The sequence below is a fragment of the Eurosta solidaginis genome, chromosome 1 (assembly GCF_040869045.1).
Source record: "Eurosta solidaginis isolate ZX-2024a chromosome 1, ASM4086904v1, whole genome shotgun sequence".
NCBI classification, from domain to species: domain Eukaryota; kingdom Metazoa; phylum Arthropoda; class Insecta; order Diptera; family Tephritidae; genus Eurosta; species Eurosta solidaginis.
The window spans coordinates 387,286,598-387,306,699 of NC_090319.1; the positions used below are offsets into that span (position 1 = coordinate 387,286,598).

General features: G+C 34.4%; 1 protein-coding gene across 3 annotated transcripts in view; it reads right to left on the minus strand.

The window, feature by feature from the left end:
* The window catches only part of f-cup (flyers-cup), a 48,284-nt gene that overhangs the window by 27,555 nt on the left and 627 nt on the right, over positions 1-20,102 (minus strand). For 2 of the 3 annotated variants that reach the window (XM_067763407.1, XM_067763409.1), the window contains exon 2: positions 17,118-17,247. In XM_067763407.1, coding sequence (XP_067619508.1) covers positions 17,118-17,122 — 5 coding nt within the window. In that variant the 5' untranslated portion in view covers positions 17,123-17,247. Of the gene's footprint in view, positions 1-17,117; positions 17,255-20,102 lie in introns of all 3 variants that reach the window. The other variant, XM_067763408.1, reaches the window with a different exon arrangement.

Below are 20,102 nucleotides of genomic sequence, written 5' to 3' on the forward strand. Positions count from 1 at the left end.
TTCGATCGAGAGAAATCATGAATAATCATATCAATATTAACAAAAATTTACTTATATTCTTTATAAATAGAATAATAGCTAGAATTACAATTCATGTAATCATTCAGTCTATGTGAAGTCATCATGGACCGGCCAGTTCAATCTAACGTACCCTACGGTTATAATTTACAACAGGGGTCGACCGCTAATACGCGGAAATGGAGGCGGCCTCGCGTTTATCATACACCACTCTGTGCAATATCATATATTTGATCCCGACATCGGCCGCAGGGACAGTGTCTTAGAACGTCACGGCTTATCTGTCCGGTCACGCGATGCAAACCTAGAAATCATCAACATCTACATCCCTCCTGCCACATGTTGCCCAGTGGATACCGCCCTAATATCAGCGCCTTACTCACTGGCAATAATCGCATTATCTTAGGCGATTTCAAGGCCCATCACGATCTATGGCATTCAAACTTGCAGGCGTACAGTAGGGATGAGATGTTGGCGGATCAAATAGAAGAAACGACGTTCTGCACTATAACCGGAGACGCCCCCACTCGTATGATAGGAAGCTGTCACAGTTCGCCAGATATATCAATCGTGAGCGCAGGACTCGTAAACTGCGTCAACTGGCAGCCGATGGTAACATTGGCATCCGACCACCTGCCTATACATGTTTCGCTCGAGCGTACCGCCGACTTCATTGTCACAGAAAAACGCACTTTCATAAACTTCAAACATGGAAAGTGGGACGAATACAAATCCTTTACAGACAACCGCTTTGCTGCCCTCCCTATCCCGACTGATGCTCGCCAAGGGGAGCGTGATTTCCGCAAGGTCATTGAATCCGCCTCGGCTCGCTTCATTCCCGCCGGTAGAATTCCCGAAATTCGGCCTCACTTTCCGGCGCAGGCCGGAAATTTAGTGCGAAAACGTGACCTTATAAGACAGCTCGCTCCCGGCGACCCCCAAATAAGGGATATAAACCAACGCATCAGATTGCTTGTGGATGAACACGAGCGGACGAGATGGGAGGAGCACCTAAGCGGTTGTAACCTCTGTACCGGTGTAGGTAAGCTTTGGTCCACCCTAAAGTCCCTATCGAATCCGTCAAAGCACAATGACAAAATTTCCATCACCTTTGGCGATAAAGTGCTGTCGGATGCGAAAAAATGCGCGAGAGCTTTTTGCCGACAAGGTATAATGCATTCTACGGTTGACAAAGTTAGATGGAGGGATAACAGGCACGCGCACAAATATAGATTCAGTGCGTCTCCAATTACCATCACCGCCAGGCTCGTCGAGAGAGAGGGGGAATGGGGGGATTCCCCCGGGACCGGGGTTTCTCAGGGGCCCGCGATTTAGAGGTACTAAGACAATTTTTTTAATTCAGGAGAGTCTTTAGTTGTTCCATGTGCAAATTTTAAGCCGAATTTCAAAAGCAACGAATATTGATAATGATTTTTTGCCTGGGTCTTCGAACAGTGAGGAGACAAAAATATATGTTTAGATGAATCCGAAATCGTAAAGTTTTCATGGTGACACTGATGAAGGTTCATCTACAAAAAGTCTTCCAACAATACCACCAATTCTGTATCAAAGTCCAGTATATGTAAACGACTTCGATATCGGTACCGTGAATAATGATTTTTTGCTATCTGAAGAAGTCAACGAAATAATTCGTCGAGGTCATCAAAAGTGTCCTGTCATTTTTCCACGTAATTGTCATGACGAGGCATTTCCTACCTCGTTGTTAAACAGAATCATGCAAAATGGAGAAAAAGTGGAGCGTGACTGGTTAGTATGGAGTGCCTGTAACAATGGTTTTTATTGCCTACCATGTCGTCTGTTAAGCACCAATACTTTAAATCGACCTAAAATTTATTGTGCGGATATTCTAAATTTAAGGTATGGAAGAATAAACTGCCATCACACGAAAATACTCAAGATCACATTAAACGATTTTTACAAAATCTAATTCAAAAGGTTACAATTGATACACTTATCAATGAATAGCTAATCACTGAAACTCAAAAGTGGAAAGAAATTTTATATAGAAATTTTGACACTATTTTATTTTTCGGTGAAAGAGGCCTAGCTTTGAAAGGCAAAAGTATATATGTATCTTGGTGAATGAAACGATGGACATTTTTTGGGCATCTAAGATCTCATAAGCCATTATGATCCGATACTTAGAGATCATTTGGAGAAAGTTAGGATTTCACAACAGCAGCACAAACGTTTACAAGTTCACTATCTTTCAGACATTCAGAACGAGTTTATAGAAATTTGTGCAAAGCACGTGAGGGCAACTATATTAGATCAAGCCAAGCAAGCCAAGTATTTTGCTATTATCGTTGATGCTATGCCTGATGCTAGTCACGTTTACTACGTTCATTTTGCGCTAACTCCATTTCAGTTCGAAAGCAACAAATTTTACAATTCAAGAACGGTTTTTAGCTTTTGTGAATTGTAAGCAGAAAATCGCTCATCTAATTTGCCATACACATTCACAAAAGCACATTCTCGACAAAAACTCGAATGCTGATTACTCGCCTTGTGAAACCCACAGTCCCAATTTATGTGGTGTTGATGCTGCAGAATGAAAGTTCGAATGTATCTTGCTGTCCTCAATTTGGTTCAAAATACTGACTACCATTAATGAAAGAAACGTGGTCCTCCAAGCTAGAGACGCCACCGTAGATGTTGAGGTCCGACATCTAGATGTCTTATTAGCTGATTTGAAGTTGATCAGGAACCAATGGGAAACAATTTTAAACGAATGCAAAACAGTTGCTATCCAATTGAACATATCGCCAAAGTTTCCGGACATTCGAAAGAGAAAACCCAAAACACGTTCTGAAGATGATTTAAATGAGATGATTACGGATGATTCAAAGTCTTGACTTTTAAAACAATACATTCCTGGTGATCGTTGATTCGGTAATCACTGGCATTACAGAACGATTTGCAGCTATGAGATATTTGAGCGAGACGTTTTCCTTTTTATGGAAATTCGAAGGCATGGATGAAACTACAGTTCGGGCGACCGCAGAAAAATTTGTCGAAAAATACAAGTCGGACATTTCTCAAAGCTTAGAATGCGAAATAATTCACTTGAAACACATTTACGAAGCAAATTTGATAAAGGTCTATCACCATTGGAATTGCTAAATGCCGTCTATGTTCAAAATCTGTATACAATTTTCCCCAACACTTTGCACTATACCTGCCACTGTAGCTAGTGCACACAAAATCACAGGTAAAAAGCAACAGAGTGCCAATGATGGAACCTATCTTCCTCCGGTCCGAAATTCGGTTAATGCAGCAGAAATTCTTTGAAAGTCGAGTGTTCGTACTTTATGAACAATGTGGAGAGTTGCTTAAATGTGGATAAACTTTTTGCATTTTTCAGCTAAGACAACTAATAAAAATAGTCGTGAATTAGCCTAATTGACATATTTATAATGTTTCAAAACCTGTATAAGAGCTTTCAATTCACGACCCGAAAAAACGGAATAATAAGATATCCTTTCCAACAGGTTGTTTAGGGTTCACAATAAGCGTAAATTTTTCATGAAACATAAACTTTCTCATCAAAAACAAGTGAACACTTGTTATTTTCATCTTATAATTATCTAACCGGAATTTAAGCTTACCTTATTGCTTTTGCTGGTTCAAGACTCTGGCGGCGCTGTGGTGTAGTGTACTCCGCCTACCACACCGTGGGTGCTGGGTTCGAGACCCGCGCAAAAGCAACATCAAAATTTAAGAAAAAAGTTCCTTCAATTACAAAAAAGCATTTCCAAGAGGGGTCGCCCTCGACAGCCCACTCAGCATTTAGGTGATTCCATTTTGAATTTCCCTACATATCAATACAATTTGATTTCTCTTTCCGACTAAATAATGAGTTATCATTCAATTGAACAAAAGAAATCATCAAATATGAATACTTTTGATGATGAAAAACTAAAAAGCATATTTCGATCACTCATTGGAATCATTTTTGAAGTATTTTTATGAGTAAATTTCAATATTTCATAAAAACCAACAAAAAGAATAATGAAGTATGCTTACCTTTGATGATCAAAAACTGAATATAGTTTTTCAATCACATTTTGGAATCATATTTGAATCAAATGTGTTTGCTTTAGGTGATCAAAAATTTATAATCATTTTTTATTCAGCTTTCTGAATCTTTTATGAATATATTGTTTGACTGAATAATGAATTTTATACTTGTTGAAATTTTACTTTTCATTAAAAATTTTATTTTTTTCACATACACATATTTTTTCAATCATCAAGATAAGAAAAAATATATAAAAATTTTATTATTTATGCAAAAAATATTCTTCAAGACAAAAATAATGTAATGCTGCTCGTGAACGAAGATTTCCCCAACCATTTCTCCCTTTCAGCTTCCCAGAAAATACACAATGATTGGAAAATACATATGAAGGTTGTGAGCTATTTGAACCCCAGGTAAGTGAAACTATCTTGACATACCTGGATACAGCTTCAACATCCCGTATCGTATCCGTATTTTAAGATGCAGACGATAATGCTGATGTTGGATGTTGTAGTCGTAGGTGTATATCGGTCAAGTTTGTTTGCGAGTTACCTGTGAATCTAATAGCTCACTCTTGAATGCTTTCTTCCCCTGATGAAATAAAATTATTATGTAGTATCATATTTTGAATGAGATATGAAGAATAAATGCATTATAATGGCATTCAAAAATGATTCAAAAATCTCAACCAAAACGATTGAAATATATTCACGAATATGACCAGAAAATGACTGTGAAAAGCAGTCAAATATTGCTCTAAAACTATTAAAGCTCAATTTTACAATGATATCAAACATGAATAAAAAGCGTTTCGAAATAAGAATCATAAATGATTATTCAAGAATAATCACATTTATGGTACATTTTTCTCCCGACGATACGTTAATTTTCGAACAGAAAATGCTTTTAAATTTGAACGTTTTTAATCATCTTGGGGTATGATATTTAAATATTTTTTGATCAAAATTTTCAAAAAATGCTGGCTGGAAGTGGTTTGGCAATCACTCCGAAAAGTTTCTGCCATTAAAAACCTTCTCAGTGAAAATTCATCTGCTTCCAAGTGCCGTTCGGAGTCGGCATAAAAAATTAAAGCCCCGTCCCGTATATTTGTAGGAAAAACTAAAAAGGGGCAAGATGCAAACTTGAAGAGAAGATCAGCCTAAATATTTTCTGAGATAAATCGCGCCAAGTATATATTTGTTTTTAATTATTTTTTATCACGGTTCAGGCCTGCTTATTCAATCGTTTATTTGTCAATTTAGTAATGTCTGGCTCCATATTAAAATGCTGTGATAATTATTTCTTTGCGCTAAAAAATCTGAGAACGTGTGTTAAGTGATCCCATTGCCCTACTATAAAAAAAGATACACGCACATAAAAATAAATCTTGTATTTCATAGTTTTGATATCGGCTGACACTTCGGCCAAAAAGCCGCCTGAATATGCATTGTAATGTGATATCTTGGAGAAAAATCTATAATTTTGTTAATCAGTCTTGGTTTAAGTATATATTTTAGTAGCGCAAACAAATCTATTTTTTTATCACTTTTGCTCTCGCTTCCGTACAAAGAACCAGACTGGAGGAAAAGTGGCCATCAGACCAAAACTAAACAAAAAGCACCACTTTTGTATAAATGGATCGAAGTGGTAACCGTAGCCGCTATGTCAAAAGTACCGTTCTTCGAATCTGCTGTGAACAGTGTTGTCGTTGAAAATTTGCAAAAAGCGGTCAATAAAGATTTTACTTTTATGCTACACTTCCACACAGAAACATGCCACAAGCAAGACCGCACCAAAATTATACATTGAACAGATCCGTTTAAGTCAAGCTCTTAGCAATGCACCTTTTAATTGAAATTTGTAACAGGTATAAGCTGTAAATCAAGTTAAAAGGACTAATAAAAATCCTTCTCTACATTAAAATACCCAAAAAACTATGGTCATATTCACAATCAATGTTATGTAGGTAAGCTTTTTAAAATAATTTGCTATGGACAATATGTCAAAAAAGCTGTGACCAAATTTGAAGTATAGGTAACTATATTTCGACTTTGAATTCGCACCTTTATATTTAAGTTACGGATTTCTTATAAATTCGAAAGGATACAAATTCTGAATCTATAGATACTTCTTAAAATAATCAAGTGAATTTTTATTTTGATCTTTATGACAGGGTAAAATATTCAGCCCCAAAATAGTTCTAAAAATATTTGAAATAGTTTTCAAAGGAGCAAAATGTTCTAAAAAGGACGAAATCTCCGCAAAGCGACACAATGACAACACTGTATGTATATACGTATGTATGTATTTCAAAAAATCTCTCTTTGATTACCCGCAAACGTTCATGCAAAACCCCATCTGAGAGAAAAATTCTAAAAATTCTTACTGAAAGTTAAAAATTTGCATGAAAATTCGCGGAATTTTCCCCAATTTTCTAAAAAGTCTTAAGTGTATATTTGGATTGTTGGTGTTATATAATAACACATATTTTTAAAAAATATCGAAAATAATGAAGGTCGAAGCAAAACTTAGTAAAAACTGGAAAAATCTGAGTGATGATGACTTTTGTAGATGAGTGTAGATATGTATGTGTGTTTGTATGAACAATTTTAAGGTCACTTTATCTTACTTAAAAGGTTGACTAAAATCAACGTGACATCAGGACGGACAAGGCGACAGCTGTTTCGATTATACCTTGTAAATCTCTTCTCTTCGTTTAAATATTATTCCATAAATTAAAAAACAAGTCTGATGTTTTTTTACAAATCGATTGTAATGCATAATTTGCAGTTGAGAATTGTTTGGTCGGCCAAGTCTCACGAGCACGTGCTGCAACTATTCTCACTCGCATTCATTCATTGATTTTTGTAGCATGTGGTGCACATGTGCAACATTCGAGTCGGTAGTGCTTTGATCGCTTAGGTCATTCAGTTAGCTCATCAAGTTTGTTGTCAAGATCAATTATGTCGAGGCAGACCCGATACTATGGCTGAGCGACGAATAAAAACCAATATTTGACATATACATATGTATGTTTATAGCTGAGTGAGCTTAGAAGCGCTAATACTTGCAAAATGTCGTCAATTCAAATCAAATGTTTATTTCAAGGGCCGAAACTGTTATTCCTTTTATAATATAATTCCTTGCAAAACTATTAATTTTGGACTTTTAATATATTTGGATCAAGATAAAATTATTTTCGGATTTTTATTTTTTTAGTCCGATAGAACTGGTTAAATTCGGACTTTTAAAAATAAAAGTCCCGAAATAAGAGATAATCCGGCCTTTTATTTTTTAAGGCCCAAATAAAAGTCCCGCTTGATAACAAAGAAACAGCTTATCCGAAACAAACAATTTTTTTATTCGGATAAGCCGTTTCTTTGTTATCAAGCCGGACTTTTATTTGGATTTAACTTTTATTTCGGGACTTTCAGTTTTAAAAGTCCGAGTTTAACTAGTTTTATTGGACTAAAAAAATAAAAATACAGATTTTACTTTTATATGTGGACTTTTATGGAAAAAGTTCGAAAAATAAAAGGGATGCATGATTCGACATGGTATTGCTATAGGAATACCTGGGAACTCAAACATTTTCACCTAGGACAATTTTTTGACCAGGACTTTTTCGACTCCGGAAAAAAAAATTATTATTTTCCGTCCCTGGTTTATTTACCTCGCCGGAAATCGACTGAGATTCTAAATGCACTAAAAGCGCAATTACCTCAAATCAAAAACTCTCCCTGCAGGGTGTATATACATATGTTGATAAATTTTGTAATACCATAACATATGCAAATGAATGCACATATTCGACGATCAATTTGATTACTTCGATAATGAACTTAAATTAAGCAATTGCAGAGGGCGATGCAGGGCGTGTTCGAAAATGCAGTGCATGCAGTATTGCAGAAAAACATCTAAAAAATGGGTGGATCCAACTTTCATCACTAAAACTCATTTACATAATTATAAAATAGTAATCCATCTTTTAAATAATGCTCAAGAAATAGTCAGTTTCATCTTTCTCTTGAGAAAATAAGAATGTGAAGTAAATGTTTCCTCTACATTTTTTTTAGGTTTAGTTCGGGAAGCTGCAATTGAATTTCAGAATTTTAAATTTTTAGTTCAGAAAAATATAACTGAAGTTCAATTGAAAATTCTGAACTTCAATTGTAACTTTCTGAATTTCATTTCAACTTTCTGAGCTGAACCTGAAAAAGGTGTAGTTTCCCTAGATCGATTTCATACACCCCGAATAAAAGCCATCTGCTATTGGATGTGATACATAGCAGATAGGACAATTTATGCTCCACAAAAATTCGTTGACTACATTGACTAGTAGTTATATTACAAGCAGTGCAGAAATAACCACCTCTTACTACTTTGGGGCAACTGCTATATAAAAAAAATTGACTTCGTTCAAAGAAACTAAACACACGTTGGGTTTTTGAAAACCACTATGCCAAACCTTGTTGGAAACCAACTTCTTGTTAGCTCGTATTTAACTTCTTTCCCAGCTAGGTACGTACTTCTTCCATTAAACAATATTCCAGAGATCACTAAAGGGTTAACATGTTCTAGAAAAATATTCACCAGGACAATATTAATAAACTTGCTCTTGGTTGAAATCCTTTTAAGAATAACGTGAAAAACGAAGGAACGTAAAAAAACAAAATTTGACCCTTTGAAATGTTCAACATATTTCGTAATCATACTCGTAAAGCCTTTTTGTATCCTATAAATAAAGGGCCAATTAATGGTGACTTATCCATAACCAGATAAAACAGCTAATCGAACCAACCATATGGAAATCAATGTAATCGATTAATGGTGCCATACCATAACGCTAACGCCGTAACCATACCATAGCCATCCAATTTGTTTTTGGTATCTCGCCATATACATAACCTAAAAATATTTGAGTTGTAGCATTTAATAACTTTTTGTAGATTTTATTCATTGTTTTGGATACGATATGACTAAGAGACTTATTTTTTGTGGAATATGTTTGTAATTTTTATACCTTTCATGAACATGAAATGGTATATTAATTTCGTCACGAAACCGAAAATTGTAAGTCCTTAAAGGAAAATAGATAGACCCACCATTAAGTATACCGAAATAGTCAGGTTGAAGAGCTGAGTTGATTTAGCCATGTCCGTCTGTCCGTCTGTCTGTTTGTATGCAAACTAGTCCCTCAATTTTTGAGATATCTTGATAAAATTTGGTGAGCGGGTGTATTTGGGTGTCCGATTAGACATTTGTCGGAACCGACCGGATCGGACCACTATAGCATATATCCTCCATACAACCGATTTTTCATAAAAAGAGGATTTTTGTAATATCTTACCCAATTTAACAGATTGAAGCTTCAAACTTCACCATATACTTTCGTATATTGCACATATTGTTGCCTGAAAAAATTTATGAGATCGGTCGTATATATAGTATATATCCCCCACAACCGATTGTTCAGATAAGGAACTTTTCGTAATTACTGCCCTATTTTAAGAGCTAGAGGCTTCAAATTTCAACGAATGCTTACGCATATAGCATATATTGTTGTTTAAAAAAATCATAAAGATCGGTGGTATATATAGTATATATATGGTGGTATATATAGTATATATATATATTTTCGCAAATTTTACCCCCATTTTAACAGCTAGAAGCTTCAACTTTCACTGAATACTTACGTATATAGCATATATTGTTGTCTGAAAAAATCATAGAGATCGGTTGTGTATATAGTGTATATCTCATACAACCGATTGTTCAGATAAGAAACTTTTCGCAATTTCTACCCCATTTTAACAGCTATAAGCTTCAAATTTCACCGATTGCTTACGCATATAGCATATATTGTTGTCTGAAAAAATCATAGAGATCGGTTGTATATATAGTATATATCTCATACAACCGATTGTTCAGATAAGAAACTTTTCGCAATTTCTACCCCATTTTAACAGCTATAAGCTTCAAATTTCACCGATTGCTTACTTATATAGTATGTATTGTTGTGTCAAAAAATCATAGAGATCGGTGATATATATAATATATATATGATGGTATATATAGTATATATATATTTTTTTTACGATTTTGGCCCCATTTTAACAGCTAGAAGCTTCAAATTTCAGCAAATGCTTACGTGTATAGCATATATTGATGTCTGAAAACATCATTGAGATCGGTGGTATACATAGTATATATCTCATACAACCGATTGTTCAGATAAGAAACTTTTCGCAATTTCTACCCCATTTTAACAGCTATAAGCTTCAAATTTCACCGATTGCTTACGCATATAGCATATATTGTTGTCTGAAAAAATCATAGAGATCGGTTGTATATATAGTATATATCTCATACAACCGATTGTTCAGATAAGAAACTTTGCGCAATTTCTGCCCCGTTTTAACAGCTAGAAGCTTCAAATTTCACAAAATGCTTACGTATATAGCATATATTGTTGTCTGAAAAAATCATAGAGATCGGTGGTATATATATTATATACTTCATATAAACTGTCATTTTGACCCTTTTTTTATGGCTAGAAGCTTCAAAATTCATCAAATTTCATCAAATAGTTACGTTTACGTCATATATTTTTGAAATACGTGATTCGTAGTCATAGTTTTTACATGCAGACCACAAAAAACGTGAAGCTTTGCATCCTCACACAGATTACCTACCTATTTTTTATTTTATATTTATCTTAAAAATCGTTTAGATATGTTCAAATTTCACCAAATGCTTACGTGTATAGCATATATTGTTGTCTGAGAAAATCATAGATACCGGTTGTATATATAGTATATATCCCATACAACCGATTGTTCAGATACGAAACTTTGCGCAATTTCTTCCCCATTTTAACAGCTAGAAGCTTCAAATTTCACCAAATGCTTACGCATATAGCATATATTGTTGTCTAAAAAAATCATAAAGATCGGTGGTATATATAGTATATATCTCATACAACTGATTGTTCAGATAATAAACTTTGCGCAATTTCTGCCCCGTTTTAACAGCTAGACGCTTCAAATTTCACAAAATGCTTACGTATATAGAATATATTGTTGTCTGGAAAAATCATAGAGATCGGTGGTATATATATTATATACTTCATATAAACTGTCATTTTGACCCTTTTTTTATGGCTAGAAGCTTCAAAATTCATCAAATTTCATCAAATAGTTACGTTTACGTCATATATTTTTGAAATACGTGATTCGTAGTCATAGTTTTTACATGCAGACCACAAAAAACGTGAAGCTTTGCATCCTCACACAGATTACCTACCTATTTTTTATTTTATATTTATCTTAAAAATCGTTTAGATATGTTCAAATTTCACCAAATGCTTACGTGTATAGCATATATTGTTGTCTGAGAAAATCATAGATACCGGTGGTATATATAGTATATATCCCATACAACCGGTTGTTCAGATAAGAAACTTTGCGCAATTTCTTCCCCATTTTAACAGCTAGAAGCTTCAAATTTCAGCAAATGCTTACGTGTATAGCATATATTGTTGTCTGAAAAAATCATTGAGATCGGTGGTATATATAATATATATCTCATACAACCGATTGTTCAGTTAAGAAACTTTGCGCAATTTCTGCCCCTTTTTAACAGCTAGACGCTTCAAATTTCACCATATGCTTACGTATATAGCATATATTGTTTTCTGAAAAAATCATAGAGATCGGTGGTATATATATTATATACCCCATATAAACTCTAATTTTTGCCCCCTTTTTACGGCTAGAAGCTTCAAAATTCATCAAATTTCATCAAATAGTTACGTTTACGTCATATATTGTTGAAATACGTGATTCGCAGTCATAGTTTTTACACGCAGACCACAAAAAACCAGAAACTTTGCATCCTCACACAAATTACCTACCTGTTTTTTATTTTATATTTATCTTAAAAATCGTTAAGGTATGTAGATCTGTTCACTATATATTTCTTATCTTATACATCCGATTATTCTGAGATTACGAACGGGATAAGATTATTTTTCAGCCCCATTCATGAAAGGTATGAAGTCTTCGGCACAGCCGAAGACAGTCCCGTTCTTACTTGTTTGCGTTTTCTTCATTCTTATGAAATTTTCACGATTTTTAGGTTAAGGCATCATTAATCGATCACATTGGAGTTGGTTATGGATATGGGTATGATTACGACTATGGCGTTAGGGGTAAGGAAGTTTAATTGGCCCTTAATAGCTGAGTTTCAATGAACACCATATATGTAGTACTCCTATATTGCTAGTACACTGATAAATATTACAATAAAAATTAAAAATATGAAAATGCAACAAAAACGTCGTGATGCTGATATTTATCTGACTGACTTCGAATCCACAAGTCGCGGATGGTGGTAGCTTTTTGACAGCTAACCACTGTTTTTACCAGACAAACATACAGACTCATCAAAATCGGCACATACATACATGAAAAATAGAAGTATCACAACAAAATGTGAAATTGTTCATATGTAGCACATGATATAGCTCCTGACAGAAGTAAAATTTTGAAAATCAGCCTTCGAGCGATTATTGCTATGTGCTAAATGCGTTGAACAGTATCAATTTATAAAAATTTTATTACGTGTTTTAACTGTTCTGGTTTTTTAAATACAAAACCCCATATAATTGTTAGAGAAAATACATTGCATGTGTGGAATGGTTTGAAGAACTAAAAATATTTATTAATTTGACAATTTATTTTGAATCTCGAAACTAAACATTTAGGTGCCTAACAGAGAAAAACCGTTTGTAAATAACAGCTGCTTAGCTCAGTGGAACGCGCTTAATGCGAACTAAATAAAGTATGAAAAAATTATTGCCTACTTCAAGGCGTCAATTTCTTTTTTTTATAATCTATATATAGTCTTCCGTATTCTTCGAACAAATATTTCCTCGAACTTTCATTCGGTGTTAAAATTATTACGCTCACAAAAATGATACGGCACGTGTCATAAGCGACGCCTTGCGTTTGCAGCACGAGAGTACTGCATTTCCGAACGCGCTTTAAATGTGCGAGACACGGCGTATAAGTGATATTTTGTAGTTTATACGCGAACAATTATTGTTTAACACATCTAGATTAGCTAATAACGGATTATTAAACGCATACACTTAAATGTTTATATTAACTAACTACATTAGAGTGGTTCGAAAACCAATTGCAAAAGACCGCCGCTGAATGTAAATCTTTTGTTGAGAGTATATCGAAACAAAATTTAAATTGGTTTGGTTTTTAAATATACAGCTCGAAATTGTTTCTATTTTTATAAATTAGGTATTAGACATACGCTTCTTGAAACTTATTTGCAATTATTTTGGTCTTGAAAAGTTGTGTATGTCCTTCTAATGTCCTTTTAAGCTCCGACTCCGTTTTCACATAGTTGTGTCTGCTAAACGATTTATAGAACCCTAAGCTCCTTTTGCAGAATTAAAATTCATCTTTTTAACTCAGAGTTAACCTGACATAAGCTCACACGTCTTTGACACATTTTTTTAAACCCAGCTGTACTTGTACACAGGGTATTATAACTTTGATTGTATAACGGTTGGTTGTACATGTATAAAGGAATCGAGATAGATATATATCAAAATCATCAGTACCGAAAAAAAAATTGATTCAGCCATGTCCGCCCGTCCGTCCGTCTGTCCGTCCGTCTGTCCGTTAACACCATAACTTGAGTAAGTATTGAGATATCTTCACCAAATTTGGTACACGAGCTTATCTGGGCCCATAATAGATTGGAATGAGCGAAATCGGATGATAACCACGCCCACCTTTTATATATGTAACATTTTGGAAAACACAAAAAACCTGATTATTTAGTAAATAATACACCTAGAATATTGAAAATTGACGTGTGGGCTGGTATTGAGACTCTTAAAATGGGCGTGGCACCGCCCATTTGTGATAAAATCAATTTTACAAATATTATTAATCATAAATCAAAAATTGTTAAACCTGTCGTAGCACAATTCGGCAGAGAGGTTGCTTTTACTATAAGGAATGCTTTGAAGAAAAATTTACGAAATCGGTTAAGGATCACGCCCACTTTTCTATAAACGATTTTTAAAATTGTCGCTGACGAATAAAATGGGCAATATCTTTGCAGTCATTTCCCAAGTGGATTTATAACAATAAATAGGAAAAAATTCAAATTTAAAAAAATGGGCGTGGCACCGCCTCTTTTATGACTAAGCAAGTTTCTCTGTTTTGGGAGCCATAACTCGAAGAAAAATTAGTTCAGAATAGAACCAAATGTATGTATATGTATTATTGCGTAGACTTGTAAGACTATTAAGCACACAAAACAAACAACAACAGCATTTCGAATGTACAGCTGGATATGTAATGTTCGGTTTCACCCTAACTTAGATTTCCTTACTTGTTTTAACTAACTCTGTGTTAAATATATAACTCGCCGTAGGAAAAAAACTTTGTAAAAAGGACTAAAATGCCTGAAAGGCACATTAGAAGAACATCTGGAGCTTCTTAAAATAAAAATAATTGCACCTTGTTTTTCAAGATTTTGTATTTGAGTTTCATTATAAAATTGCTTGAATGTTCTGTCAAGCTTAGAAGTATAAAAAGTATCTGGCTGGACAATGCCACTAAAGAGAGTATCTGGCAATCAGGCTAGTGATTTCTAATATCGTTACGAAGATAATATATGAAAATCAGACTTTATGGACTGACGAAAGTAAGGTCTAATTTTTGCACCATATCAGCTCAAGCCACACCCATCAAGATTCATAGTGTACCAAAATTCCTATTTCAGGTGGAATTATGCGCTGACGAAATTTCAGCTCTTATAAAATGACCAAGGTCTGGCTGTCACAGGCCCTTAGGCTATTTCAGAAAAGCTCAAAAGAGAAGTTTTATTTTGTTTCGAGACGCTTTCAGAATAAGTTTCAAATCTTAGGTGCAGTCTTTTGCACCTTTTTTATTTTATTTAAGACGCCAAATTAGTTTTTGAAATAATATTAATATTAGTGTGGTTCGCTACTGCACTCTTAAATTTGATGCACAAATTGCATTTTCCGATTCGTATAACTATTTGACGGATTATTATCCTCCGTTTGAAATATTTTAAATTGTGAAGTTACAGACGACCACCCTAACTTTTATATTGGAATTTCATATTTTTAGGCCTATTTGGTATCTAGTGTGTTAAACGGTTGTGCGGGGTTTCGAGAACATACAAAACATTGTTTTTCAAAACGTTGAAAAATTTTGGAAAAGTAAAGTTGAATCATCTACATTGCATATTGTTAGCTTAATGTGAAAATGTGTCAACTTTCACGAATTTTACAGGAGGCGAAAAAAAGGAATAATTTTTGAAAATAACCTTTTTTTCAAAACTGTGAATGAGGATACCTTAGTAATACTTTTGAGTGTAGAAGCTTTGAAAAAAAATAAATAAAATCATGTATGCTAACCCAGCAGCTATTTTATGACTTAACACAATTTCCGCGCTCAAAACACATTTTTTCTCCAGACTTAACACTTTTTACTCAATGTTTCCCCATCACTCCTTCCCTTTAATGATTGAAATATAACACTAAAACTATATATTTCACAAAAAATACTATTTATTTGTCAAAATATTTTAAATTTAAACAAATGCTTGGGTGTAATTTTTGACTCCAAACTCTCTTTTTCTAGTCACATTGAATCCATTGTTTCAAAATTTGTTGCAATGTTTGGGTTCGGTAGTCGTAACACCAGTGACTTTAAGGACCCTATGACGTTGAAAGGACTTTATATATCCTTGGTCAGAAGTGGTCTTGAATATTGCTCAATAATATGGACTCCTTTCTATGAATCTAACTTCTATAAAATTGAGAAAGTTAAAAAAATGTATACAAAAATTGCTTTACGTATGCTTCACTGGCCAGATAGCCTCCCATCATATACTAGCAGGCACATATTGCTTGGTCTTCAGGCTTTGCATGACAGAAGAACTTTTATCTCACTCATGCTTGCCCATAATGTAATAAACTTTAGCACGAATTGCTCTGATTTATCTAATTTGTTCATTCCATATATTCCACTGGGTGATCTTCGCCATAATAGATTATTTATCGAAATAACTCATAAAACGAATTATGCTATGAATAAACCTGTAACTATGACTATACATCTAGCAAATCGATTCAGTAGTGTTATTAATTTAATAACAGCTTATATAAGCTTAAGCTTGAATTGTTTTCTATTTTTAACTAGTCTGTAAGAAAGCATGTAGTTATCGACATGTAAGAATTGAAGTAGATTGTGGTCAGCGCAAAGCATTTATCATACACCAAAGGCATGTCTCAATTGGGTGAATCCAATTTCAAGGGGTTGTGTTGCGCAAGGGGTTTTCAGCGCTATTTATATAGCTTCTCCAACCCAATTGTCAACCTCACCTACCCATGGCGAATCCTGTTTCATTTACAGCCGAGGCGCTGGCGACCCCAAGTTCCTCATGGAACCAGGGGGTGAGGAGGGCGGGATGGCCTAGAAGGTTTAATGTTGTCAACGTCCTGATCTATATCCGGCAAAGGACCATCAACACCGGTAACACTCCCCAAATCCTTCGGGGAGTATCTTCATCGTTAATACAACAACGAAGTGTGTACTTTTAGACTGAATGAATTAGATAAATAAATAAAGTGTGCGCACAAAGAAATTACCAGTAATTCAGATTGATATTATTGACAGGTTGACTTAGCACATTTACACATCATTGCCCACATAACGTAAAAATGAAAAATAAAAATATATTTTTTTGTGATCGATGTATTTTGAATTTAGTTTTAAAACTGCATTAAAATACACTTTTTCAAGAAAAGTGACTTAGCACATTTTCACATTAAGATAGCGATGTTAGTATTCCTTGTTTTATTAATTTATTTCATTCAATTTGTTTCAAAATCACTTGTGTCTGGCTGCCTTTCTTCTTATATTCTGCTGCTCAACAGCTCTTTTACTACAATTTCTTATTATAGTTAATGGATATTCACTTCTGTACTTACCTCATTTTCCTTTTTTTACCTATTTTTGTAGAATTATTTTCAAATTGTCTTCTATTTTCTTTAGTTTGCAGGACACACTTTTTGGAAGAAATATTATAAATGTTGTTGCTGTTGTTATACTTCACAGTGGCTATTGACTTGAACGGCGTTTTACATTAGAATGCACATAGGCACGTGAATGGAAATAGAATAAGCATAAAGAGAATATATAATGTTATTAGTCAGATTTATTTTTATTCTTACATTTATGGTTTCGTATTGCAACCACAACAATGGCTTCACTACAACAACAAACATAATAAGTCTTTAACGCGCTAGAATAGCGTCAAGGTCATGCTGGTGAGGCTACTTTGTTAGACGTCAGGCTTGGTGTCCGCTAGTCGAAAGTATAGAATTTCTTTACATCGAATTGTTCATGTTCCATGTGTGTTGGATTGTTTAGTGCTAGTACGCTATTTTTAGTTTATGAAATATAATTTATGCATAAGTCAGTTCGGTTGGAAAAAGAGTTTACTGAGACAGTTTGTGTATTTAATATTTTATCGGGATATGGGTTTCCGGAGCACTTGAGCTACTCAGTCGTATATCTCCTCAGTCTAATACCTGTTGCTATGTTTGAAGATTCAAGTTGGTAGCTCAGTGGCAAGTCTTTTTAAATTTGATCGAGACATTAATCCCTTCCCAACAAGTTTCCAAATACCCTTTGTCCTCTGAAATATGTTTAAAATTTCAGATCTTACTTTACAGGAGGTTAAATAAAAATATATAGAAAAATTTCAAATTTCAACCCGTGATTTCCTACCCCTTTTGTTGCACTATCTTGGTCCAATGGACCATGTGTAGGATATCAAGTTTAATGGAAATTTTCTTAAAACTTGATCACGAAACTCCCACCTTTGCTATGAACTTTCTAAATATCTCGCTTCGTGCGCCACCACTCGCAAATTTTCATTTTATTCAATGCATTGCCATCGGGTTCTCAATAACGTGTGAGGTATTAAGTTTGTAGCTCATTCGGAAATCTCTTAAAAATCGATCGCAAAACTCCATCCTTTATGCGCGATTTTCCAAAATTTTTAGATTCTTGCGACATCTAGCGAAACAATTTTCAAATGTGTTTAGTTGTTTTCTCTTTTACAGACCTCTAGCTTGCCGTGAAGTATAGTAGGTAAAAAATTCTAAATCTCGTATGAACATTCTAATTATCTCGACGCGTGCGCCAGCTGGCGAGATTTTTTTTGCTTTTATTAAAAATTAACGATGCCCTGAACAAGTTTCCAGCTCAACGAAAATTTTCTTAAAAATCGATTGCAGGATTCTACATGCTCTGTATGGTTTTTTTAAATATCTCGATCCCTGCCACATCTGAAAGAACTATATGCTATGATCAAAACCTAGAGTTTCCGTCTAAAGGGGAATGTTACTTTTCCACATTCGGAAGAGTTTCTTTAAAATCGTGTTCCCGAAGCCGCCTAACACCATTTTTTCCCTCATGTTACGTTGCTATCGGGTTATGAGCTATCTTTTTCGTTCTCACCCCCTCAAATTCTGAGATGGCACAATCTTCAACCGAATTCTGAGATAGGGCGTTTTTCTGAGATAGTCCATTTATTTTAAGATAGGGCGTTCTCTACCCAAATTCAGGTGGGGGGGCGTTGGGGACAGTTAAGGCGTTTTCACACAGAGCCCTATTCTGACTGACCTTTGACTTTTTATTTTCAAGGCACATCATAATAAATACATACATACATACACATTAACCTGGGACAAAAAAAGTTGAAAAATACTGCTCCCCAAGTTTAAAGCTGATGGTGGGGTGTACCTGGAATTTTTATTAACTGTGCGCAGGTTTTTTTATGATTCTTGTAAATACAGCAGCGAACAGAAGAATAGCAGAGGCAAAATTTTTTAAATTTCGCAACCAAAACTCTTCCTTTTTTATTTTCGATATTTTATTATTTTTTATTTTATTTTATTATATTATTTTTTTTTATTTGTGAATTTTGTAACCGAAAGCAGACAAACCAATTTCGAAAACGTTTTCAAAAAAAATCGGTTTTTATTTGAAGCGCTCTTAATTTTTTTGCGTATGCATTTTTGTAACCTAATCAATTTTAGTCTAACAACTTTGTAATTAAACATTCCATTTTAAAAGTTATATGCCACTATTTTCGCTATTCGCAATCTCTATACTTTCTTCTAATGTCCTTTCGACCTCTGAGGTTGTTTCATTTAGTTTTGCCGAGTTTGTCCAAATTTTGGAAAAGCGACTGCGGAGCTAGAAAAGATAGTATAAGAAAGTAAAGACGAAATAGCCTAATCAAAACTAAAAATAATTTCGGCGGTATTGGTAAGGATAAGCAAAATACCAAAAAAATTCCGATATCCTCTCAACTTAAGCTGTAAATTTAGAGGTAGTCCTTTGCAACTTTTTTTTTTGGACCCAGTCTAATATACATACATTCCTATGCCAATCCTGAAACTGCCTTTAATAATTCAACTAATTCAAATAAAGAGCCATATAAAATTTCCTTTCATTTCCAAATCTGCCACTTAACTGAAGAATAATACAAATATACAATTAATTTCAAAAAAATTCGCACACAAATAACCTTTCGAGTGTGTAAAGCTTTTCAAATCATAATTTACCTTGACTTTGTCACAGCTACGCGAGTGTAATGGCGGTCAATGCTCTTCCTACTACTTTGAGCGCCGCAAATTGTGGGATCAATTACTGCTGATTAAAATGTGCGTGAACAAATTTCGGTTTTGTAGGCAATGCGGGGGCGGGCATAAGTCCCGTCATTTAGGAACATATTAAATATTTATGTATTAAAAAAGTAGCAATGCCAGCGCCGGTAAAAAGGTAAGTTTTTGTTGTAGGTAAGCATCGTCAGGGGTAAATCGTGGTTGTAGTAGTGACAGAAGCTGCTGCCTTTGCTGTGGGTTTTTTTGTTTAGGCTTTGTTGTGCCCCATGATAACCA